Here is a 24,303-nt window from a genome sequence, read left to right as displayed (position 1 = left end):
TCACAGGTTTTAAAGGGTTTTTTAAGGGTACTGCCCAGTGACAGCTTTTGTACCTGTGGGAAGACAGCCTAAAAAATCTGCTCATGGATATTTTTGTGCTATGTGTCCTGTTGCACTAGCAGGAGGGCAACGAATGTAGTGGCCTGGATGTTTAAAGCAATTTTATTTCCCAGGAAACACGGGATGTTCTTTAACATTATTATTACTTGGGTCACATTTGCTTACATTCTTTTTAGGTTGATTTTTTTTTTAAACCACAAAACCTTGTTCCCACAATTCTTTCTTTATGTAAAAATAACTTATACAAAATGTTCCCTGGTGGTTATTAATAGGTTTTATTTTTTACAAGGATTTTCCAGACAGTTTGTGTAAAAATATTAAAAATAACAATAAAATAATAATAATAAAAATAATTTTGATGATGCTGTTGCGTTGCCATAGCATTAATGTCCCCTAGATGGCGCTGTAGTACATGTTCAGTTGATTAATGAGTAGTGAGATGTGAATTGAGTTAACATCTGGTGCTCATCTATTATAGTTTTTTTATATGACAATGCGAAGCATTGTCCCGTTGTGTTAAATCATCTTTCTTAGTGACAAAATGGCTGATGATTGTAATACATTTTTATTAAATTTCATTTGAAAGAATAAATCCCACAAAATAAGGAAATTTGTTTTATTTAACATGGCATAAAGGTGGACATTAGCCTAAAACACTTAAACTCTGAGGTCTCCATACAGCAAAAATATACTATATATATATATATATATATATATATATATATATATATATATATATATATATATATATATATATAGCCTATTTCAGCAAATATATATATTTGGCAATGTTTACAAAAAATATTTTTCACAAATATACTTTTTAGCATTTTTAAACATTTTAAAGTATTAAAAATATATATATTTAGCCCTCCATATAATTTCAAATACATTTTTAAATGTATGTTTATATATGAAGGTTAAAAACGGGCTTTTTAAAGCTATGGTTGTGTATTTGTCTCATGAGATTTGGCAACTCACAGTGTGTCCGGAACACCCATACAGCAAAAATCAGTTTCTTTGGCCAAAAATATGTTTTAAATATATGTAAGAGTAAAGCTTAATTAATTAATAATTTTTTAATTGGAAAATATACTTAGTTTTAACATTCATATATTAACATATATTTCAAAATGTATTTCAGGGGCAACAAATACATTTCTAATTTTACAACTGATATGGCAATATTACAGTTAAATATATATATATATATATATATATATATATATATATATTTTTTAAACCTGTTGTATACAGGTTTGTAACATACAGCGTTTTTCTTTCAATGTGACAAAAATAAATGCTTTAAAATATATTTAAAAAAAATACCAAAAATATTGCGGTAAAAATACATTTTTGTTAACATATTTCAAAATATATTTCAGTACATACATTTTTTGTACCTTTTGGTATATTTTAAAATATTAAAAATTATGTTTGAAAATATATTTTTTGCCATATTGGCAGGTAAGAATATAGCATATTAATAAATTATGAATTTTTTCAAAAAGATCTGGTGCTTTTGTAAATGGCCAAAACACATAAAAGCCCCCGAATCACACGTCGCAAACTATTGAATAGTTAAAAAATGGATTCACCGAAATGTACTCCCCAACGTTGCTAAGCGACGAAACCAAACACTGAATGCTACTGTTGCCTGGTTACGTTTTGCTTGGCTTCCGACAACCAGCAGCATTTTCGACAGAACCAAGTTGTGTATCACAATGGCAGAAGACACGCAAGAGATCCCAAAACTGGAGCTAGAGGCAGTTATTGGTTTCAACGGTAAGGTTAAATGTGACATTTATCGCATTCGATTGTTGTCTAGACGTTTATTTACTTCGCTTTACTTAACTCCGAAAACGTTCAACTTAAACCGACTGAACGGAAACCAAACGTGTGCTGTACTTAACAGTTTTTGTTAATATGTAAAAAAATTCAAGTGTACACGTGCTCTTTACCAAACATGTTTATATTGTTTTTGCAGGGGATGTGTTTTCTGGACTCAAAGTGCACCCAGACAGAGAACACCTCATATACCCGCTGGGCTCCACTGTTATTATTAAAAGTCTAAAGAGTGGAAAGCAAGCTTTCCTCCATGGCCACACAAACAATGTCTCTTGCATTGCTGTGTCAAAAAGTGGACGCTATATTGCATCGGGGCAGATCACTTTTAGAGGCTTTAAGGTGAGCTGGTGTAAAGTTAAAACACAGGTCATTCAGTACTGCTATTAAATTGACACGTGACTTGTAAAAACATTATAGAGATGTTACTGGAAGATCTTAACATACAATACATTAAACATTTGTGAAGTGACATTTCAAAATAGATGAATCTTTCTTTTCTCAGGCTGATGTTATTATCTGGGACTATGAGAAGCAAGAGATTTATGCCCGTCTCGTGCTCCACAAAGCTAAAGTTGAAGATCTTAGCTTCTCCCCTAAAGAAAAGTACCTGGTCTCTCTTGGGGGACAGGATGACGCCAGGTAAATTTCTTCTGGAATCACAGATCTGCCGTTAATGTTTTCTGATTTTGATATCCAGGGAACACACATGCTCATAAAAATGCATGGCTTCAATGCACGAAAGTGTCCTCCAAATGCTTGTTGAAAGGTACCCAGTTTATAAACACATGTGTGGTTTAAAAGCAATTGGCAATATGAATGTGAAAATAAAAACAGTACAAAAGTCTTAGTTTTAATAAACTTGATAAATATTTTTTAATCAGAGGCTGCCCTTTTATTTTTTATCACAATCCAACCGTCTCCATTGACTTTGTTTTGCGAGAGGCCACCTCCTTTTCATTTCTGGCTTATAACAAAAAACTGAATAATGCCTAAAAGCTGCTGTGTGTCAATATGTACAGCTAACAAGCCAAAAAACTTCTTATAAAAATACGTTTTTATAAGCTGTCGAGCCGTAAAACCCAGCCTTTAAGGAGATAAAAGTGGATCACAGACTACGTTTCCCTCTAGTGGGTGCAGGTCTACTAATAGAAGTACTATCAAAAGTTGCTTGTTTCCACTTTTATGTCTTTAAACGCTCGTTTTTTGGGGGGTCGACAGCTTATAAAAACTTATTTCTGGGTTCTTTGGCTTGTTAGCTGTACATATTGTCACACAGCAGCTTTTAGACATTATTCTGTTTTTTGTTATAAGCCAGAAATGACAAGGAGGCGGCCTCTCGCAATACAAAGTCAATGGAGAAGGTTGGATTGTTTTCCCCCCGGTGGGCGTGGTTTTCAAATTATGACGCATCTCTATTGACTATGCCAAAAGGTAAGATATTAGATTACACAAAGTACTCGATTCATTGTTTAGAGTTATGCAAAAAGGGGCATTTGCTCGTTATACCCATATTTAATGACATGTGAAAAATTATTGTATAAGCATTTTTATTAAAGGAAATATGCAATATTAGTTAATGCCATTGTTGCGCAAGTACTGCGGCCCGAGAGTGAATTGGCATAAAGTTATCGGTGGTGTGGATGCTAATATAATTATCGTTACAGTTATCGTTTTAATGTGAACGGCCCTTTATAAACGCACACAGAGACAGCTGATGGTGGAATTTGGTCTGCATTTCATAAAAAAATTCACAGAGAAGTAACATAAATGAAGAATACAGAAAACAATAATGAAAAAAGATCAAAATAAAGGCGATTTGAGAGGTAAGAAAATCTATAGAAAATTATAGAAGATACCATAGTATTTACTATAGTAAACTGTAGTACTATTTCACAACAACCATTACACCTCATCAATTTCAGAACGCGGCCTCCATAGGTTAAAATGAGTATTACATATTGGGGTTTTTGAAGAAATGAAAATATTTCATTTGTTTCTGTCAATGAATTTTAGTAGTTAAAGGCAAAAATAAAGTATTAAAGGTGACATAGAATGGTTGAACAGAGTATTTATTCTTGTTATGTGATGTGACATGTAGACAATTTTTTTTTGTTTGGGTCTGTAATGCCTTAGAAGCTTCCTAAAAACCTCTCTAAGAAAGCTCTATTAGGGTGGGGGATTTTAAACAAGTGGTTTTGCACCTATTTGGCTCCCCCTACTGGCTTAACTTGTAATCTCATTACTGATTGGCTGACTTTGCTGCCACTCAAAAAATGTAGCCAATTATTTTAAAGTGGATGGGCAGTTAGATGCCTGTGATGTCATAAGCATCAGTTTTTCAGATTGGGCTGTTTTCTGGCTGACATTTCTAAAAGAGGAATTTCTATGAGACTGAGATGTTTAGCATGTTTAGCGCTTTTTGTATGTTTGTGAATGCGGGTAGACTACCATTATTCAACAAAGACAAGGTAAAAATGGTTTTTCATTCTCTGTCCCCTTTAAAGCATAGTAGGGGTACCTTTTCAGTCATGACATATGAAAAAGCATTTTTGAATCCAGGCCTCCACAGCCATTTATGAGCGGTATATATATAGTTACGTGTAGTTAAGTTTCGTAAGGGGATCGATATTCGGCTACACTTGTTCTAAAAAGAGACAACTAAACGTGGGATAGAGTCTGTAGCAATCGCCTGACGTTTTGAACTGATCAATTAGTCTGAGCAAATGCAACTACCCGTAATAATAAGGGATGTAACATTTTTGGTCAACACACACAAGCGGCTAACCAATCACAACACACTTGGCTAGAGAGCTGATTCCCCCTGAAAACCAATGTGTAATTCGCACACTGAATATAAATGTACCATGCCAGTAAAATTACCTTGACCAATCTGCTCTGGTTATTAATACTGTGTTTGTCTAGAAGAATATAATGTCCTTCCTTAATAGTGCTTGTTTACTTTATTGTTTTAGTATTGTGGTGTGGAACATCAAGACTAAGGAGGCGATCTGTGGAAGTCCTGCTTCAGCACAAAGTGCCGGTCACTGCCTCACCGTAGAGTACACCAATCTAAGTGATGAAATCTTTGTGTCTGCTGGGAAGTAAGTTTAACTTTATGGTCCTTTTTCAATATATGAGCACTGATTCGTTTACATGTTTAGATTAAAACCATACATTTATTAAAAATCATACAGCCTTTATAAAGTATAATAAAGTTGACTTAATCTCAAATGAATTAAATCATAACCCAACCCTTCACCCTAACATCTTACATCATCAGTTAATTTTTATTAAATACTGTATACTACAAATACCGTATGTACGCAGAGAAATATATATGTATATTACTTTAATAAATTGAATTGGTGTGCTGTTTTTAAAGTGGAACTGTACGTGTGTGGGAGCTCGATTTGCCCAACCGAAAGATCAGAGCCACAGAATGTCAAACAGGACAACTTAAGAGAATTGTCAAATGTATTGAGGTGAGTTTGGTTCAGTTATGAGAGTTATTTATATGGCTTATGTGTGGATATATATCACCAAACATGTTTTTATCTTGCTTTGCAGATCCATAAAGATGATAGTTTCTTCTATTGTGGAACAACTAGTGGGGATATTCTGAAAGTGAACTTGAAGACCAGGTTGCTCAACAGTTGTGGTCCCGTTAAACAAAAATTCAGCAAGGTGAATCTTAAGCTGTACTTTACCCAGCGACAGTGACAGCTGGTGACTTCTGGAGTGTATTTTCAAAATATGTGTTCTTTGCATCATGTGAACCATGCGCATCACGTGTTCTGTCAAAACAAGTGCCCGCTGCACACACGCCAAAACCGTTTATGATAAAAGAGACGCTCACGTTCACAAAATACTCGCAAGAAACTCCCTAACAGTAAACTCTGATTACGCATGAGATTATCTGCCAAACACGAGCGTCTCTTTTACCATAAACCCCTTATGCTGCGTTTACACCAACCACGTCTACCACGCCTAGTTTGCCGCTTGAACAGTTTGAATGCATTCGCGCGTCAGAGGCAAAATCTGCTTCTTGTGGGAGGGGCAAGTGCTATGCGGTTGTCTGTTTGCAAGATGGCTGATGTTGATTGTGCGGGGGAAAATAAACGGCGCGGGTCGATAAATGTCACGTGACTCAAAAGTGAAATGTGTATTACAACTTAACAGGTTGCCCAATGTCCTCACTGACACTCTTCCAAGCAAGGTCCTTTTTATTCGTGTCGTATAGCTCGGGGTGACTGTTTATGGACAATATCAAGTGTTCCTTCATGTTGAATTAGTGACTCCGGGCGGGGCTGCTGCCACAGCAGCAAGCTGGCTACTGATTGGTTAACGCGGTGCGAAAATCCGCCAAAGTTCCAATTTTTCAACTAGGGCGTCAGCCGCAAATTCGTGTCAAATGCAAAATGCCCAAAAAACATCATTTGCGTGTACCGCGGCAGACGCAATTTCGCCTCGTTCGCGCGAATTGAGCGTCAACGCGTCTTCACATTGACTTAACATTAAAATTACTCGCGCTTGACGCCTCTACCGCGGCTGGTGTAAACGCAGCATTAGATTTGTGTACAGCAGGCACTTATTTTGACAAGACACGTGATGCACATAGGTTCCCTTGACGCCCAGAACACATATTTTGAAATGACGAACCACACATATGACGGGTTACATACATGTTGTGACGAGCTTCGCATCATGCACCCTTAAAAAAAGTCACTGGCTGCCACTGCCTAAAGGTAAATTAGTTTAAAATATTGCTACATTTTCCTTTACAATATTGTATTGATGTACTGAGTCAGGCCATGTATGTTCCTTTTGCATGGACAAGAAGATCAAACTAGTCTCTTGAGAAAAGTATTTTCACAAATTTATTTTTGTTATTACAGGGAGTGAACACTCTTAAAGTCTTAAAGACCGGGGATATTTTAGTCGGATCAGGAGATGGCATGGTAACCATGTGCTTGGGAGAGAACTTCAAAACTATTAAGTGTGTAAAAACCTCTCATTCTCTTTTATTTTGTTCTTCTTCTTATTTAACTTGCTTTAACAAATAATTTGTGACAGGAGTGTTCAGTTGGAAGGAGGGGTGACATCAGTGGGTCTGCGTGGAGAGGGGCAGCAGATTTTCATTGGGACAGAAGCAGCACAGATCTACACTTTGGGTTACACTGATTTTAAACCAGAGCTTATTGCCACAAATCATAATAGTGCTGTTAAGGATGTGGCCTTTCCCTTGTGAGTAATACACTTAATTCAGTGGAATGCTTTGTGTTTTATTCAACTGGGCATAAACGTTGCATCGCTGGACTTTAATAAAGGAGGTCCTCTCTTATTATTTATATCTTCTTCTCAACAGCGGGACTTCGGAGCTCTTTGCCACCTGTTCACAGAAAGATATACGGGTCTGGCATGCTGAGTCTTCCAAGGAGCTCTTGCGTATTTTGGTGCCCAACATAACTTGCAATGCTCTTGGCTTTATGAAGGATGGAAGGAGCATCTTCAGTGGTTAGTACTCATACAGGATGATTTGAAAAGCTCTTAAGTGTGTCTGACATGTTTTCTTGTAAATTATTAGCAGACTCTTAAGGGGGTCGCACACCGGACACGCAGCTCAGCCCACGCAGCACCGCGCCGTTCTAAAAAATTTATACGAGTATACGCACACCGGCGCCGACAGGTGGTGCCTGTCCGCCGTGCCCAGCTACGACTCAGGAAGTTGCTCAAATCCCTGTCACGTCACAGAACTCCACTCACATAGTTTAACATTAAATAACATCATATTTGTCCCAAATCATTAACGATTAACATTTGCTGCTAACATATATTTTGCATTTTGAAGTAGACGCTATCTGACTAAGCTTACGCTATTTAATTGCACTTCCGGTTTACGATACCTCACAGTTGTCCTATGAAATCAACCCAGTGCTGCGCAACGCTGAGCTGCATGTCCGGTGTGCGACCCCCTTGATTCTGCCAACAAACCGGTATTTCTGAATGACCTGTTGCCGGGATTAAGGGGATTTTAAACAAAAACATGTTATAAACGTATAATATGTGCAGAGAGCATTTGGTTAATATCATTATGTCATTTTTGACAGAGGTGGTGTTTAGCAAATTTTGCATCTGAGTTCCTTATTTGTTTATCTGCTTGTGAATGTCACAGTCAGTAAAATTTAGGGACCCCCTGAAATGTTTTAATTTGTTGACACATAAGGGGCTAATCACACCAAACGCGCTTTAAACGCTTGGAAACTCAAGGCACGACGCACTGCCTTTTTTTAAACCACAACACAACGTAAGGCCCGCCTTTCCCCTCATTCGATTGGACCATGGAAAGACGCGAATGATGTCGGGCGCTTCTCCGCTCTCAAAAGCCCATGCTGCGACCGGCGGCAAAAACCGCAAGGCGCTCGGCGCGCATAAACAGCACGCAAACGTTCCCTGCCCATAAAATATCATTCAAAAAAGGCGCCTGCAACTGCCATACACGCTTTTGGTGTGATCAGCCCCTAAAACAAGAAGTTTAGGTGGGGCTTACTGAAAGCTTTGTTTCAGTGTTTCAAAAATACAATGACTATCCTTTTGGGCCCGAGTAGAGATGTGAGTACCCTATTGTTCTTTAAGGAGATATTATTTATTTATTTATGTACGTACTAACTCAGACTTGCTTCTTAGTTCACTTTTATTCCTTGATTTTGTGACTGATTCACATTTTTCCCATTTGCTTGCTTCACTGAATACAATTTGATTGCAGCTAAAAGAGTATTCTTTATAAATTCTTTTTCTAGCTTGGGATGATGGGAAGATTCGAGTTTTCTTTCCAGAGAGTGGAAAGCTGAGGTTGATCATTCATAATGCTCACAGTATGGGGGTGACTGCTATAGCAGCAACCAGTGACTGCAAGAGGATTGTCAGTGGAGGTGGAGAAGGACAGGTACAGCACATAATTTGCACTGCGAGACCTCCAGACACGCGTCAACGCGTCTTCACATTGACTTAACTTTGAAATCACTCGCACTTGGCGCCTCTATCGCGGCTGGTGTGAACGCAGCATTAAGTGCACGTGTGCTTTAGACCATGCGCTTAGATCAATTACATAGGACCCTTGATGTCATATGTCATAGCCCTGAAACCATTACTTCATTGCGTATGTATGGAATTAAAATGTCTTATTACAGATTAAGTAAAAGCTAACAGTGCACCCTGAGCTGCTCGTATATATAGGCAAACTAGGCGGAACAATCATGGCAGAAAGAACAAGAGATTAAACAAATATTTAACCTATCTATTTTAGACTGACCACTTACCTGCCAATCCGCTGCACTTCAGACCGACACTCAAAATATTTCACAATAAATGATATGATATTTGTCCAAAACCATTAGTAATACTGACTTTACACTAGACTGCAAGATACACTTCCAAACTCTGTTTGGGAAGAACAGGAAACAGATTATTAATAGAAAGACTTCATACGATACCCAGTCAACACGTGAGATTACGCAATAATCATAGTGACGTCACACCCTTCTCATACCGTGATAATCACAGTGTGAGCTATATGTGAGCTCATTGTGATTTCAAAATGTTGAATTAATGGTATGAGTGTACACTGAGTGTGGCGTGACCTCACATTGTGACCATGATATGAGCGCACATTGGCCCTCATTTATCAAAAGTGCGTACACCAAATTTCCAGCGTACACCTTGCGTACACCCAAAACCACGGTGACTTTGAGATTTATCAATATGGACGTTGGCGTACGGTAGGCTCAAATCCTACGCCTGCTCAGGAGGTGGTGTACGCACATTTTGAGTTAGTGCAGAAATGCGCAAACACTTCCAAACACCACAAAACGCACTGACAAACTAAAATATATGATATATTATGACCCACTGTAAAAATAAAACATAGTAATTATAAACTTCAGTGTTTATTTTTATGCAACAATGTTCAATGTTTAATTTGTGAGACTTTACCAAAGCATTTGATTTGTATGCATATGTATTCCTTCAGTTGAGAGCCTGTGCGCTTTACCTGATGTTTCAGAGCGAGCATGTGAACGGAGCTTAGTGGGAGCGGTGCGGTAATATTACCATCAAAGCGCCTTTCCGAAAATTCCGCTCCCTCAGCACCGCTCGTTGAACCCAGAACGCCCTTTGATAATTTGCTAGTTCGAGAATCTGTAAAAACGTCTAGCAATAAGTTATGGAATTCAAGCCTTATACATAAATGTAAAGTAAAAATCAAAGTTAAGATTGAGCAGGAAGAAAAAATTGAAAGGGACTGCGGAGAGACTGTAAAGAGTTAGCAAATATTCTTCCTGGAATCTGAAGCGGCACATTGCAAGAAAGCACAAGGATGTGCTACGAAAACATGGTAATGCATTAAAAGGTAAGCTAGTTACGTACCATTCGATGATAAATAAATACAGATGAGGTAAGGTTAAATGCTTGTGTTGAATGGAGCCGTAAATCCGATCATGATATGACATGCGGACAAAATTATGGCCACGAATAATTTTTTATGCTACATTATGGACACTTCTTTTTCTTATTTAGTCTAAAGTATGGCCATAAATTTAGAATTTGTTCCCAATATTCAACAGTTTGTTCCTTGGAATTAATTATTATAATATTTCGTAATTACTATTACAATTATTATTACTTCAAATTATGAATTAGCTTAGCTAAAACATGTGGATGTCGTGACAACAAATTGTTAATTTGAATTATATCCGGAGCTCCGTATCAAACTGGATCTAAGATACAGCTAACAAACAACTTTATGTAAATACAGAACAACACACTACAAAAATTACTACATCATTTTAAAATATTATTTAAAAAAAATTAACTGAACCATTAAGCAGACATAGAATTTAGATGTAGGCAACAGTAAATAATAATAATAATAAATAATTATTCTTCTAAATATCAATTAATAATAAAAATAATAAGAATATTACAAATTGTCATCCAATTATTAATGTGTCTTTAATACCACTCTTTAAACTCCCAAATAAAACAATTTTGTTTCTTTTCACTTCCCCGGATTCTCTTCTTTGCCGTCTTTCGTGTGTCAATGGCGTAAAATGAGGGCGCGGGGGAGGCGGAGACTTGAATTTATATGGGCTTGTTATTCTAATGACGATCGTTTTCGGCCGCGGCATTTATGAAGGGCAGATATTGCGTACACCTGAATATCAACGGTACGCACAGTTTCATAAATCAGGCGGTGAGAGGAGTGTAAGCATAATCTTACGCCAACATATACGCCCGTTTCTACGCAAGAATGATAAATGAGGGCCAGTGAGTGTATCATGACCTCACACCGTGAACATATATGAGCGCACAATGAATGTGCTGTGACCTCACATCGTGACAACAGCTCACGATGCGAGGTCACCCACACCCATTGTGCGCCCATATCATGGTCACAACGTGAAGTCATGGTACACTCACAGTGAGCTTATACTATAGTCATAATTTTAGGGGAACGGCACACTCATTCTGTTATAGCAGGACAGCACACATGTCTGGAAAACGTTGGCCCATGAGTAGAACGTCACCCTTCTTACCTATAATTTCTAAGAAATATTATAGGAATGATCATAGGATAAATTTAGGACACTTTCCACACAGCATTTTATGCAGCCACATACATGGTGTGTAATGTATATTCAATTACATTTTTTTTCAATTCAATTTTATTTATATAGCGCTTTTCACAATTGTTAATTGTTGCAAAGCAGCTTTACATGAGTAGATGTAGAGGAGAACACAATCAATAGATAATATAAGGTGTAGAATATAGCGGCTAAGGTTAAACCGTACAACCCAGCGTATTAATAATGTAACGTATACAGTAAAGTGCTAAGCTGACTCTCCCTGGGACGAAAAAAAACCCTAGGAGAAAACCCGGTGGGAAAAACTCCTAGAAGGACAAAAACCCTCGGGAGAAATTAATATATTTATATATATAGATACGGTAGGGATAGGAAGCGGGTAAGCGGGTTAAACTGGTTTAGCCGGTGGTTGCCGGTCGCGCATCGGCTAGGCATCACGTTGAAGGACAGCCAGTAGATCAGTGGTGCGATGACCTTCACAGCAACAGGAACTGGGTCTGTTTGTGTCATTGTCCTCAGGGTCGAGGACGAGACAGAGAGACAAAAACAGAGTTCTATTAGCGTAGGGGCCGTTCACACGTAATGCAAGTGTCATACATCATAGTGGTTTAAGTCAGCTCGGTTCCAGACAGGCTAACTATTGCGGCAATAGTATATTACCCATATGAGGTGTGTGAGTGCTTTGTTCTAGACAAAATAACTACTGCGGGAAAAGTACATTTACTGGACATTTTATGTGAATGCTTTGTTAAAGAAGAATGTCTTAAGTTTAGATTTAAATTGATCGACTGTGTCTGATACTCGAACATTATTTGGTAAATCATTCCAGAGCTTAGGGGCTAAGTAGGAAAAGGATCTACCACCTTTAGACACTTTTGATATTCTAGGGATAATTAAGTGACCAGAATTTTGTGAGCGCAGTTTACGTGATGGATTGTATTCTGATAGTAGTTCTTTAATATACGAGGGCGCTAGGCCATTTAAGGCTTTGTAGGTGATTAGTAAAATTTTAAATTGTATGCGATATTTAACTGGTAGCCAATGTAAAGATGCCAGAATTGGAGTAATGTGGTCATACTTTTTAGATCGAGTAACCACTCTTGCGGCGGCGGTTTGAACCATCTGTAGCTTGTTTACCTGATTTGAATGGCATCCCCCGAGTAACGAGTTACAATAGTCTATTCTAGAGGTCATAAAAGCATGGATAAGCTTTTCTGCATCTGATGCAGACAGCATATGGCGTATTTTTGAGATATTTCTAAGATGGAAGAATGCTGTGCGGCAGACGTTGGAGATATGACTATCGAAAGATAGATTGCTGTCGAACATTACGCCTAAATTCTTAACTGTGGAAGATGGCACCACCTGATAATGTCTCCTAGAGGTAACATATATAACGAGAATAGGATAGGGCCTAGAACTGATCCCTGAGGTACGCCGTATTTAACGGGGGAGTGATATGACTGTTCCTCATTTACATAAAGTGATATTGATTGGTTAGATACGATCTAAACCAGGCTAACGCCTGACCACTGATGCCAACATAGTTTTCTAGTCTATTGAGTAAGATTCTGTGATCTATTGTGTCAAAGGCTGCACTAAGGTCTAGTAATATAAGGATTGAGATTTCACCACGATCGGATGTTAAAGGTCACGTTCTTCCTGATACCATTTTTTAAACCCTAGTTAGTGTGTAATGTTGCTATAATAGAATAAATAATACCTGTAAAATGATAAAGCTCAAAGTTCACTGCCAGGCGATATATTTTCTTCAATAGAATTCCTCTTTAAAAGCCTACAGCGAACGGCCGGTTTGGACTACAGCCCTCTATTTCCTGCTTTAATGACATCAGTAAAACTGTTCGTTGACTAAACTCCGCCCACAGGAATACGTCAGCTCGGGCTAAACGGCTCTGCTAAGCTAAGCTGCTTTCGAATCACAGCACACTAAACAAACTACTCAATCAGAACTTGTTACGTATTTCTGAAGGAGGTTCTTCACATAACAAGGAAGACATCAGCCTGTTTTGAGGACAGTGAAAACAGCACTATACAGATAAGTAAATTGTGTGAAAAATACCGCGTTTTTTTAAACGTGAAACACGAACACATGTTATATTGCCCACTATAAACACAATCAAAGCTTCAAAATCACAGACAGAACGGGAGCTTTAATAGGAGGTCATTTGTAACTCTAAGCAGCGCTGTCTCTGTGCTATGGTGGGGCCTGAATCCTGATTGGAACTTTTCATATGTATTATTATTCGCTATGAATATGCGTAGCTGGCTTGCCACTACTTTTTCTAATATTTTAGAAAGAAAAGGTAGATTTGAGATCTCCCTGGTCGAGGTTTGGTTTTTTAATGAGCGGTCTAATAAATGCTAGTTTGAAAGCTGTTGGAACGTATCCTAATTCTAGAGATGAGTTAAAGATATTTAGGACCGTGTTTGACCCTACATGAAATACCTCTTTTAGTAATTTTGTGGGAACGGGGTCTAGTATACAGGACGATGATTTGGATGACGTTACTAATTTAGAGAGCTCTTCTATTGTAGTAGGTTTAAATGACTCGAGATGTTCATATGGTAATCTAGTGGTAAATGTACTTTTGGGTATAGTTGTGGCTGCTTGCGTAGTTTCTATGTTTGCCCTAATAAACATAATTTTGATAGTAAAGAAGTTCATGAAGTCATTACTATTGTGTTGGAGTTTACTATTGGTTTCTGTTTGTTCTTTGTTTCTAGTCAGTTTCGCAACAGTGCTAAAGAGGAAACGAGGGTTGTTATGATTTTCTTTAATAAGCGTACTGAGATAAGTATATCTGGCGGTTTTAATAGCCTGTCTGTAGTGTTGAACACTCTCTTTCCATGCTGAACGCCATACCTCTAACTTTGTGCTTCGGTAGTTTCTTTCCATTTTTCTAGTTACTTTTTTAAGGGTTGCAGTATGATGGTCATACCATGGAGCTGGCGTTTCTTCACGGTTATCTACTACATGTTTCATTTGAGACAGGTCTGGGAGAGTGCTAATAAAGCTATCTTTAGTGGTGGACATTATTGTTCTGGCTAATATTTAGCATGTTGTGGATTGAGTGATCCTATCTAGAAGTATTGTGTATGACACAAGGCAATGGTCTGAAACGGCATCGCTCTGGGGTGATATCTCAATGTCATTAATATTGAGTCCGAGTGACAGAATTAAGTCTAATGTGTGCTTACGAGTATGCGTGGGCCCTGTCACGTTTTGTGTAATACCGAGAGAATTTAGAACATCCATAAACGCATGTCCTAATGCATCTTTTGGGTTATCCACATGAATATTAAAATCACCAACGATAAGAGCTTTATCTACAGTGACTGTAAGCTCAGATAGGAAGTCTGCTATTTCTTTAAGAAAATCTGTGTGGTGGCCCGGAGGCCTATACTGTATATGGTAGCTAAAATGAACGAAAGCTGTTTGTTGTTACGATCAGTTATTTCCATATTTAACAGGATTATTTCATCCGAATTAAATTTTAGTTCGGATTTATGGTTTACGTTAAAGGTGCAGTGTGTAAATTTTAGAAGGATCTATTGACAGAAATGCAAAATAATCTATAAAACTATATTATCAGGGGTGTATAAAGACCTTTCATAATGAACCGTTATGTGTTTATTACCTTAGAATGAGACGTTTTTATCTACATACACGGGGGGTCCCCTTACATGGAAGCCGCCATTTTGTGCCGCCATGTTCATACAGAAGCCCTTAATGGACAAACTTTTTTACTAAGTTGTCTCCAAAGATGACATGTTTGTCCGGTGGCGGCTACCGTAGCTTTTCTGTGTGTTTCAAAAGCGATAGATGAGCAGTGGACTTAGCTGTTGGTTGCAATTCGCAACCTCACCACTAGATGCCACTAAAATTTACACACTGCACCTTTAAATATTTTGTTGTATATTGTAGCTACACCACCCCCTCTCCCTTTTAGACGAGGAATGTGTTTATAGTAATAGTCTTGTGGGGTGGATTTGTTTAAACTGATATAATCGTCTGCTTTAAGCCAGGTCTCTGTTAGACAGAGTGCATCTAAGTTTTGGTCAGTAATTATTTCATTGATAATAGGTTCTTTATTGGTAAGCGATCTAATGTTAAGAAGGCCGAATTTTAACATTTGAGTTTCATCTGTTAATGTATTGTGTTCTAATTTTATGTTAATAAGATTTGTACGAGACGAGGTAAACGGTGCTCTGTATTTATTTGTTGATGTTGGTACTCTGGTAAAAAAAGGCTGTATGTGATGGGATATATGTGATCTTGACATGTCAAGGCAGCTAACAGACTGATGGGTAAGCCGATCTGTCTGTTTCCTGACCTGGGCCCTGGATAGTCAGACAATATCAAAAGTAAGACTATTGGTCAGATTTATAGAGAGTATAGCACTTCCTTCCTGAGACGGATGGAGGCCATCTCTCTTTAGCAGGTCAGGTCTTCCCCGAAAAGGCTTCCAATTGTCTATAAACCCTACGTTATGCTGAGGGCACCACTTTGAGATCCAGCCATGAAGAGACACTAATCTACTGTAAGTTTCATCCCCCCGGTAGGTGGGGAGGGGACCAGAGCAAATTACATTGTCTGACATTGTTTTTGCAATTTCACACACCTCTTTAATAGTATCTTTGGTGATCTCCGACTGGCGGAGTCTGGTGTCATTCGTGCCGGCGTGAATAACAATCTTAGAAAACTTAGCCAGCACTTTAAGTTTGGATCTAATGTCAGACGGTCTGGCTCCCGGTATACAATCGACTATGGTGGCTGGTGCCTCAATGTCAACGTTCCTGAGTATAGAATCTCCAATAACCAGGGCACCTTTAACAGACGTCTCAGCCGGTGTATTGCTGAGTGGAGAAAATCTGTTTGATATTAAAACAGGAACTTGATTTGGGTGCCGAATGTGACTATGCCGCCTGACAGTCACCCAGTTAGTCAGCCGCCTTGACTCTGAAGTCGGAACCGAGCCATGTGTATTACGCTTAAAGGTCTTTACACACCGGGACGTTATTCGTGCGCGTTTATCGTCGACGTTTAACGTGACGTTTTTCTGCTTTCACACCCAAACGATTTTTACTGGCGCTGAGCCGAGTGAGGTGCAAATTCACTCCCTGGACAGTAGATGGCGCCTAATACAAAACAGATATATGCCGGTTCACAGGGCGGCGCTGCGAGACGTTATGCGTCTGTTCTGACACTCACTTGTCACACAGAAGAAGAGAGACGGTATTTACACTCGCGTGTAGTCACCATTCATAAATATACGATTTTTGGTTAACTAGCAAACAAACAAACATGGCTCTTGAATAAATATATAATCTTTGTACAAACAATATCTCCGTGAACTTGAATACATTTTTAAATGAAATCTATTTGATTCGATTCTTTTATCATCAGTTAATATATCAGCATCTCCACATAAAATTAACTATTTTTAATAGAACACGTTATATCAAAATTAAAACTCTTTCACAAAATATAAGGTAATGGGTGATCCGATGTGTGTACTTTTAACCAAGCTTTTACAAGCACTTTCTCTGTTAACAATTTTCTCAAATTTCCTGCCAAATGTATTGTATTTTGTGATTTGGCTAAAGATTTAAGATCATTTTTACCAATATACTCGTTGTATAGAGGGTGGGTGGGTAGAACAAGGAACCACCATTTTTGTTGTGCCCAAAAATGTTATTACTCCTGCAAATTGGTAAGTGTTGCCTATAAATATAATGATGCAATAATTAGGTATGTAGTTATTACAAAAAGAGGTCAACAATACTAATGTACAAATATATGCATAGTGCAAAAATGTCACGTTATTTACAATTAGTTTTTTTTTAATCAAACATTTATTTTTGTGAATGAACTGCAGTTTGCAATAACAATCAGAGACATGACAGTAAAATCAAATAAAACAGGATTCAGAAATGTTGGTCCACTCCAGAAAAGTCACAATGACTGTAGTGCAACTAAACGGTAGTGCAAATCAACATTTAGAAATTAGACATTTTCAAATGTATTTCTTCAATGTATAAACACTTAAAATACATAAGTATAATGGTATATAATAAACATTATTTTGTGTGAACAAGAACTGGCAGAGCTGTAGAGCAAATAAGTCACAATGATAGAAGTCTAAGTGAACTGTAGTGCAAATAAACATATATATGAAATGTACATGTTCAACTGTATTTCTTGAATGTATAAACATAAAAAAAAACTAAATAAAATGGTATATAATAAACATCTATAGATGTGACCCAAAACTGGCAGAGCGGTCCTTCTGTGCTCCTCTTTCTCTCTTCTGTGCTTCGCTTTCAATTTTTTCCCTGTAGCATCTTTTGATAAGAAGTACATCTCCAGAGGTTCGTCTCGGACTGTTTTCTTTTGTTTAGATTGGACCTTGTCACGGCTGGTGCTGGATGATCCTGAAGACGTGCTTGCTGGGGCCTCCTCACTTTTGCTCACATCATTTTAGCAGAAATATTGCTGTGAACACTGTAAAGATAAATTTAGTTTTCATCAGAAACAATCTTTCACACTGAGGGCCATGCCACGATATCCATGAGGTCAATATTTGATTACAAATGTAATTTAGATTCATGGTATTTTATCTGGCTGAACAAATGCAGCAGATGTTACCTAAACACAGAACACAAATTAACCTCATAAAACCCCACCTTTGGTTTGGCTTGCATTTAAGATTTCTCCAAGCTATTTGGGGTTAGGAAAAAGCAATGAATATAATAACCAAATATTTTTCTTTGAACATGAAACAGTGTAATTGTCCACTTTTGTGTACAACAGGTTCCAGTTACAAACAATGAAATACTATGGTGCAAACAACAAAACATGTGATGGTATGAAGGGAACATGACATGGTATGAAGTGTTCAATGTCAGTGCATTACATATCGTAATGCACCAATAATAATTTTTTATTACTTGCACAGTTATAATGTAGATTTGCACTACTGGTCTGTTCAATACACTACTGGACTGTCTATTTCATACTCCCTGTTCTTTGCACTGCTGGACTACTTGAATTGCATCATTTGCACCCCTGTGTACTGAATATTAAAATAACTATTCACAATAACTTAAGCCATTGCACTATTAACTGACTACAATCCAAATTCATTCATGCACTACTTAAATATTAATTTCACTACTGTTCTGTTTAGTTTATTATGTACATATCCACGTGTACATTTCTGTATATTATGTTCATAGTACCACCCATAAGTGTTTACATCGTATTACATAATCCTGCACCTAAGCAATTATTATTGATACCCTGCACTTTTTATACTGCTTTTGCACCTAAACTGCATTTCGTTGCCTTGTACTTGTGTAATGACAATAAAGTTTAATCTAATCATATAACCCACACAGCTATGTTTTGTAATGTTCTAATGTATATCACGTTACCTTCGAAATTCAGCCGATGATGTGAGGAACTCCGACACCTTCATAAACCTCCACAGCCTCGATGCATCTTCTTTGTGTGTTTACCTGTTCCACGTGCTCCGCAAGACCATTTTGTGCTTGAGCGCCGCCAAGTCGTGTTTTACTGGAACTTCAGCAGCGCCAGGCACGTGAACAAAAGCGCCAATCTCATTGGTCGGCCAACTTTTAACGCGCCGCGTCAAACCAAAAAAACGCGTCCGAGGCGTTTTTCTGAAAATGACGCTTTTGCGCGTCGCGCTTTTCGCGTGGGTGTGCGCACTCACATTGGCGCTCGTTCTTGAGTCACGAGACGTTAAACGTCGACGACAAACGCGCCCGAAAAACGTCCCGGTGTGTAAAGACCTTAACACTAGGCGCACCCGAAACAGTGTTTTCGGGTATATACCATATAAAATGTCAACAACAACGTTATGGCATCAAGAAGCCTAAATAATGGTTTTAGAAAGCTAACACAGATTGGAGGTAAAAGTGACCGGGATTTACAGATTTGTTTTGTCCAAGCATCGTGGCCTAGTGGTTAGAGAGTCAGACTTGTTTGTAACCCAGAGGTTGGTGGTTCGATTCCCACAGCTAAAAGTTGGCTGAAGTGTTTTACAAATCTAAAAAAGGAAAATACTCAAACATTAATACTCAAACAAATACTAAAAAAAATACATTCCTATAAAAAGTCCAAATAAATTCTTAAAAATTGTACTACTTCACATTAGTATTACTTATTTCATTATTCTATTAGGAAACTAATAACAACCAGACTTAATAGGTTAGTTTAGCCCAAAATGTCTCCTGTATTTGGCTACTTGGCAAATTATTACATAAATAAGAGACATTGATTTGAATTTAAAGTCCCACTGTAGTCAAGAATTTTATGAAAACTTTCAGCATCGTAATAGCAATGTAAAAGTTTTACCTGTCACAGTAATTACTTCATATCTATAACTCAAACTACTGATCCATGGTTCAACTGTGTTAATGTGATTGGCTACATGTTTGTGACGTAGGATTCAAAGGCGATTTTAAACTGCATGAATAAGACCGTCTCCAGTTTTATGGAGAAAATACTCAGCAGTGATGTTGAATGATGAATTTGCACTTACACTTGCGCTTGTCTTAAAACACATTAAAAGCACCACATAGTTCACAGTGAGATGTTTATTACACCTTATTTTATTATGTGCCTTTTATGTGCTTTTATTAAAGCAACACTATGTAGTTTTTCGACCTTTAAATAATGTCTCTAAAATTATTTTAGTGATAGAACAACTCTTAACTGGATGAATTCTACTGCTGCTGCAACCTGAGCAGCCTCCTAGCTGCTACAAACACACTCTGAAAGTCGTGTGGTTGGGTAGAGCACACAGCCCCTCCCCTCCCCCTGCCTGCAGAAGAGTGTCTGATACCAGGCACTGTTGCATTTTTCAACCACATGGGGGAGCCAGAAGTCAATCTTACATGGAAAATACATACTGTTGCTTTAAATGTGGATTGATATAGGAGACATGAAACTTCTGTATATATAACCTTTGATTTTTTTCTTTACTTTAGGTAAGAGTTTGGGAAATATTTCAAAACTCATACAAACTCATTGAGATCATGAAGGAGCACAAATCTACCGTCAACTGCATTAAGATAAGAAGTAATGATAAGGAGTGTGTGACGGCCAGCTCTGATGGAGCCTGCATCATCTGGGACTTGGTGTAAGTTTACAGCTGGATTTAGACTACGCAATATTTTTGTCAGTTACAATAGTCACTATGTCAGATTATGCAATTTTTTTATAGACTATATGTAATGTCAACAAACTGGGCATATGCCCTAAAGACTGCAACATTTCTTCTTATTTCTCTATACACAAGCTTGACATGTGTTAAAAGTTAAAATCAACCACCTTCATATACCTCGGACATACTTTCGGAGTGCTGATTTGCTATGTGAAGATATTCCGATAGATGTGATATTTTACCTCTCTCTTTGGGCTTTTCTTACTTCACATTCAGGAGGTTTGTAAGGAATCAAATGGTTTTGGCCAACACCCTCTTCAGTGTTGTGTGCTACCACCCTGAGGAATACCAAATCATCACCAGTGGCACTGACCGAAAGGTACAGGACTATTAAAAGATTAACTGTTGTGTGTTTGAAAGAAATGAGGGTAATGTGACAAGGTAGAAGGAAAATACAGCAGAATGATATATAAGAGAGTGAACGGTCAGGCAGAGACAATGAAGTACAATAAAAATAGGCTTTATACTGTAAGTCATATATTATTATGTAACTTGTGTAAATACATTATTTATTTTACATTGTGTTTGTTTTTTGCACAATGTTTGTTTTGTGTCCATGAAGCACATTTGACAGATATCTGTTTTTGGATCATTATAATCCATTACATCATTATTAATTGGTTAAAGTGCAGCGTAATTTGGACAACAGCATAAATGTTTTCTTATTTGTCTGTCACTCTTTTTCTCTGTTTTCTGAATTTATCATCTGTTTTAGCAGGCCTTTGGCACCATCTATTTCATTTAGAAATTAATAGAAAGAAAGAAAAAAAAGAAAGAAAGAATATGTTTCACACATTTTTAACATACAATAAAATCTAGAGCAAGAAAAGACATAAACAAAACACCTGTATGCAAACTTTAACAGATTGGCTACTGGGAGGTTTATGACGGCTCTGCAATCAGAGAACTTGACGGCTCCTTGTCAGGGGCTATAAACGGCATACACATTTCTGAAGATGGAAGATACTTCGTGACTGGTACGTACCTCTCAGTGTTTTTAACATACATTGTATTTCACTGAGTCATGCATCTTTACACATTCTGTCATATGATGGATGTGGTAGTAACAACAGGTGGCAGAGTAAACTGTTTCACATATGATGGATTTATACCAGTGCAATAATATAGAGAAAATAATTATTGATCGTAATATTGAATCAATGTCACCATGATATACAGATTTACATTTTTGTGGTTTACGTAAAGACGATAAGGGGTCATTTACAAAAACTTGCACTTTAATACCCGTCTTCAAAAGTTTGTGTTTTCAGGCCCCCAAAACTTGGTCATGTAAACTTACAGCCAGACTACATAAAAAAACGTTCCCAGTTTTGGTTAAAATCTTTACGTTTATGTGTTAGAGGGAACTGACAACTAAACATCTTACTCATTTAGGTGGAGATGATAAACTACTAAAGCTCTGGCTTTACGAAGATGGTGAAGTGACCCACATTGGCATTGGACACAGTGGAAGCATCACAAATGTGAGCATCTGTCCCAACAGCAAATATATTGTCAGCACCAGCGCTGATGGAGCCATCCTAAGGTGGAGATACCCACAAACTTCATAGAAACTGAAGATCTTCTGATGCCATTTCTGTCTAGATTATATTTCATACCGACAATAAATTAAATGTCTCAGGCAAAGAATGTTTTGTTTAGGCCAACTGAAATTTACATTAATGTTACTTATCGTATTTAATAAACAAATGCATGTAGACTGTTACATTTTAAGTGATTTGGCACTACTGTAATCCTCAGGTAAACATGATTGTATAATGAATTATTTTACTGTCACAGAACCAAAATATAGATGGGACCCTTATAGTTTACAGAAATCCTAATGAGATTTTATAGTACCATTTACCATCTCTGACTCTTGTCAATTGACCGCAATAAAGCAGTCTAGAGCTCCAACTTCACTGTCCGCTAATGTATCACATAAGAGAATCTCTAAAGAGTGGGTTGGGTCCTATCCCAAATTGTCCCTCATCATAGAGGCACAGTTGTAAAAAAAACAACCTATAAACAGTAGAGACATTTAAGTCAGTAATATCAGTCAGTAATGTGTTTCGTCAGATTTTTAGAAATTAAATCTGGTCAGATTCAAAGTCATATGGATATCTTTTTAAGTCACTTTGTCATACTTGACCCTGAAGATGTGTGAAAAAATATATTGTATATACTTAATTATCATTAACAGATAATAACCAGTTAATCTTATTGTTAAAGGTGTAGCAGAGGATTTTCTTGAATTTTAGAAAAGAACCGCCCTCTCCACTTTTTTAAAAAATGCAATTGCGCAACACTCCTGATTGACAACTAGGAGGACCAATAGTCTTGATGATCCACCCAGAAAATCCTCCGCAATACCTTTAATTTTATAAGATAAAAGTTATGATAAATATTCTTGAACTGTATTACTAGACATACTTACAGTATTGTCTGTTCCTATTATTAGGCTTGCTGGACTGGGGGGGGGGGGTGTTTGGCAGTCAGGATTTTTGGGTGAGCAGCCATTTCGACTAAAATGATGGATACACTAAAATTATGGAAGTTTCAATATTATTTTGCATATGTCTTATAATAAAGGGAAATGTATATGTCCTTTTGCACGTTCAAATTTTAAAAGTAGATGTGATTAGATTAATGATTTATAATGTTATAGTGATTATACTTAATGAAGTTTTACACATTTAGTCACAGTTAATGAAATCAGGCAAGCAGGTGATTTGAATGCAAAGCTGTACATATAGCTAAATTTTATTAATGTGTACACTGCATTTAATCTATTGTTTCACTTATAGATAAATTAAAGCCATTCTTATACCTACCCTACCCAACATATGCCTTTATTATAAATAAACACTTGTTACGAGGAACTTTATTTCAACTTCTCAAACATTTTCTTCATTTAAAATAATGCATTTTCAATGTGACATGTGATATAAGCTATATTTTCATTTATTTCCTGAGTCTGACCCTATCATACATGCTGCTGCAGCAACCTCAAATATCACAACAAAGCACAACACTTTAAATAATCTATATTGAATTATCATGAAAGCAATTTGACATGCATGACAAATTCGTCAAAGGTTATCCTGTTTGCCTATAACAGCACCAGACAAAAGCACAAGCCCTAAAATACTGTAAGTGTGATTTGCCAAAGATAAATCACACTGCTTTGTTCATAACGCTGCAAATTAAAAATTATAATACAACGCAACATTATAAAATACAAAGTTTTACCTTACGATGACCTTGCGGATTGAAAGCTCCTCTTGAACTTAAAAGTCTGTAGATTTTTGCATGTGAAGTTTTTGTCTCAAACGCTAGCTGAATGAGCTGACGAATGACGATGACAAAACCGCTAAAATTTGATATAAACTGCACGCCATGCTCAGCTGTTACAATACTGTATATTCACTGTATAACCATCTTATATCATTTATATTTACTATATAGTATGCCACAACCAA

At 37.2% G+C, this 24,303-nt stretch overlaps 1 protein-coding gene across 1 annotated transcript; it reads left to right on the top strand.

Annotated features, from left to right (window-relative positions):
• Positions 1 to 1,688: 1,688 nt before the first annotated feature.
• cfap52 (cilia and flagella associated protein 52) lies at positions 1,689 to 22,738 on the top strand. The gene is made up of 14 exons (XM_055201167.2): positions 1,689 to 1,845; positions 2,048 to 2,247; positions 2,411 to 2,547; positions 4,881 to 5,009; positions 5,291 to 5,390; positions 5,476 to 5,592; positions 6,804 to 6,904; positions 6,982 to 7,152; positions 7,274 to 7,422; positions 8,706 to 8,851; positions 20,586 to 20,737; positions 21,038 to 21,140; positions 21,687 to 21,798; positions 22,217 to 22,738. The coding sequence occupies exons 1-14, from the start codon at positions 1,785 to 1,787 to the stop codon at positions 22,390 to 22,392; spliced, it is 1,854 nt and encodes a 617-aa protein (XP_055057142.2). The 5' UTR covers positions 1,689 to 1,784; the 3' UTR covers positions 22,393 to 22,738.
• The last annotated feature ends 1,565 nt before the right edge of the window (positions 22,739 to 24,303 follow it).

This window comes from Misgurnus anguillicaudatus, chromosome 2, assembly GCF_027580225.2.
Source record: "Misgurnus anguillicaudatus chromosome 2, ASM2758022v2, whole genome shotgun sequence".
Lineage (NCBI taxonomy): Eukaryota > Metazoa > Chordata > Actinopteri > Cypriniformes > Cobitidae > Misgurnus > Misgurnus anguillicaudatus.
Note: the sequence above shows the minus strand (reverse complement) of the source record. Positions and strands in the feature narration are given on the sequence as shown.

Coding starts and splice junctions, on each gene's coding strand:
- cfap52 (XM_055201167.2), top strand. CDS start 1,785: ATGGCAGAAGACACGCAAGAGATCCCAAAACTGGAGCTAGAGGCAGTT. Junction 2,248..2,410: donor TCACTTTTAGAGGCTTTAAG/GTGAGCTGGTGT, acceptor TTCTTTTCTCAG/GCTGATGTTATTATCTGGGA. Junction 21,799..22,216: donor TGGAAGATACTTCGTGACTG/GTACGTACCTCT, acceptor TTACTCATTTAG/GTGGAGATGATAAACTACTA.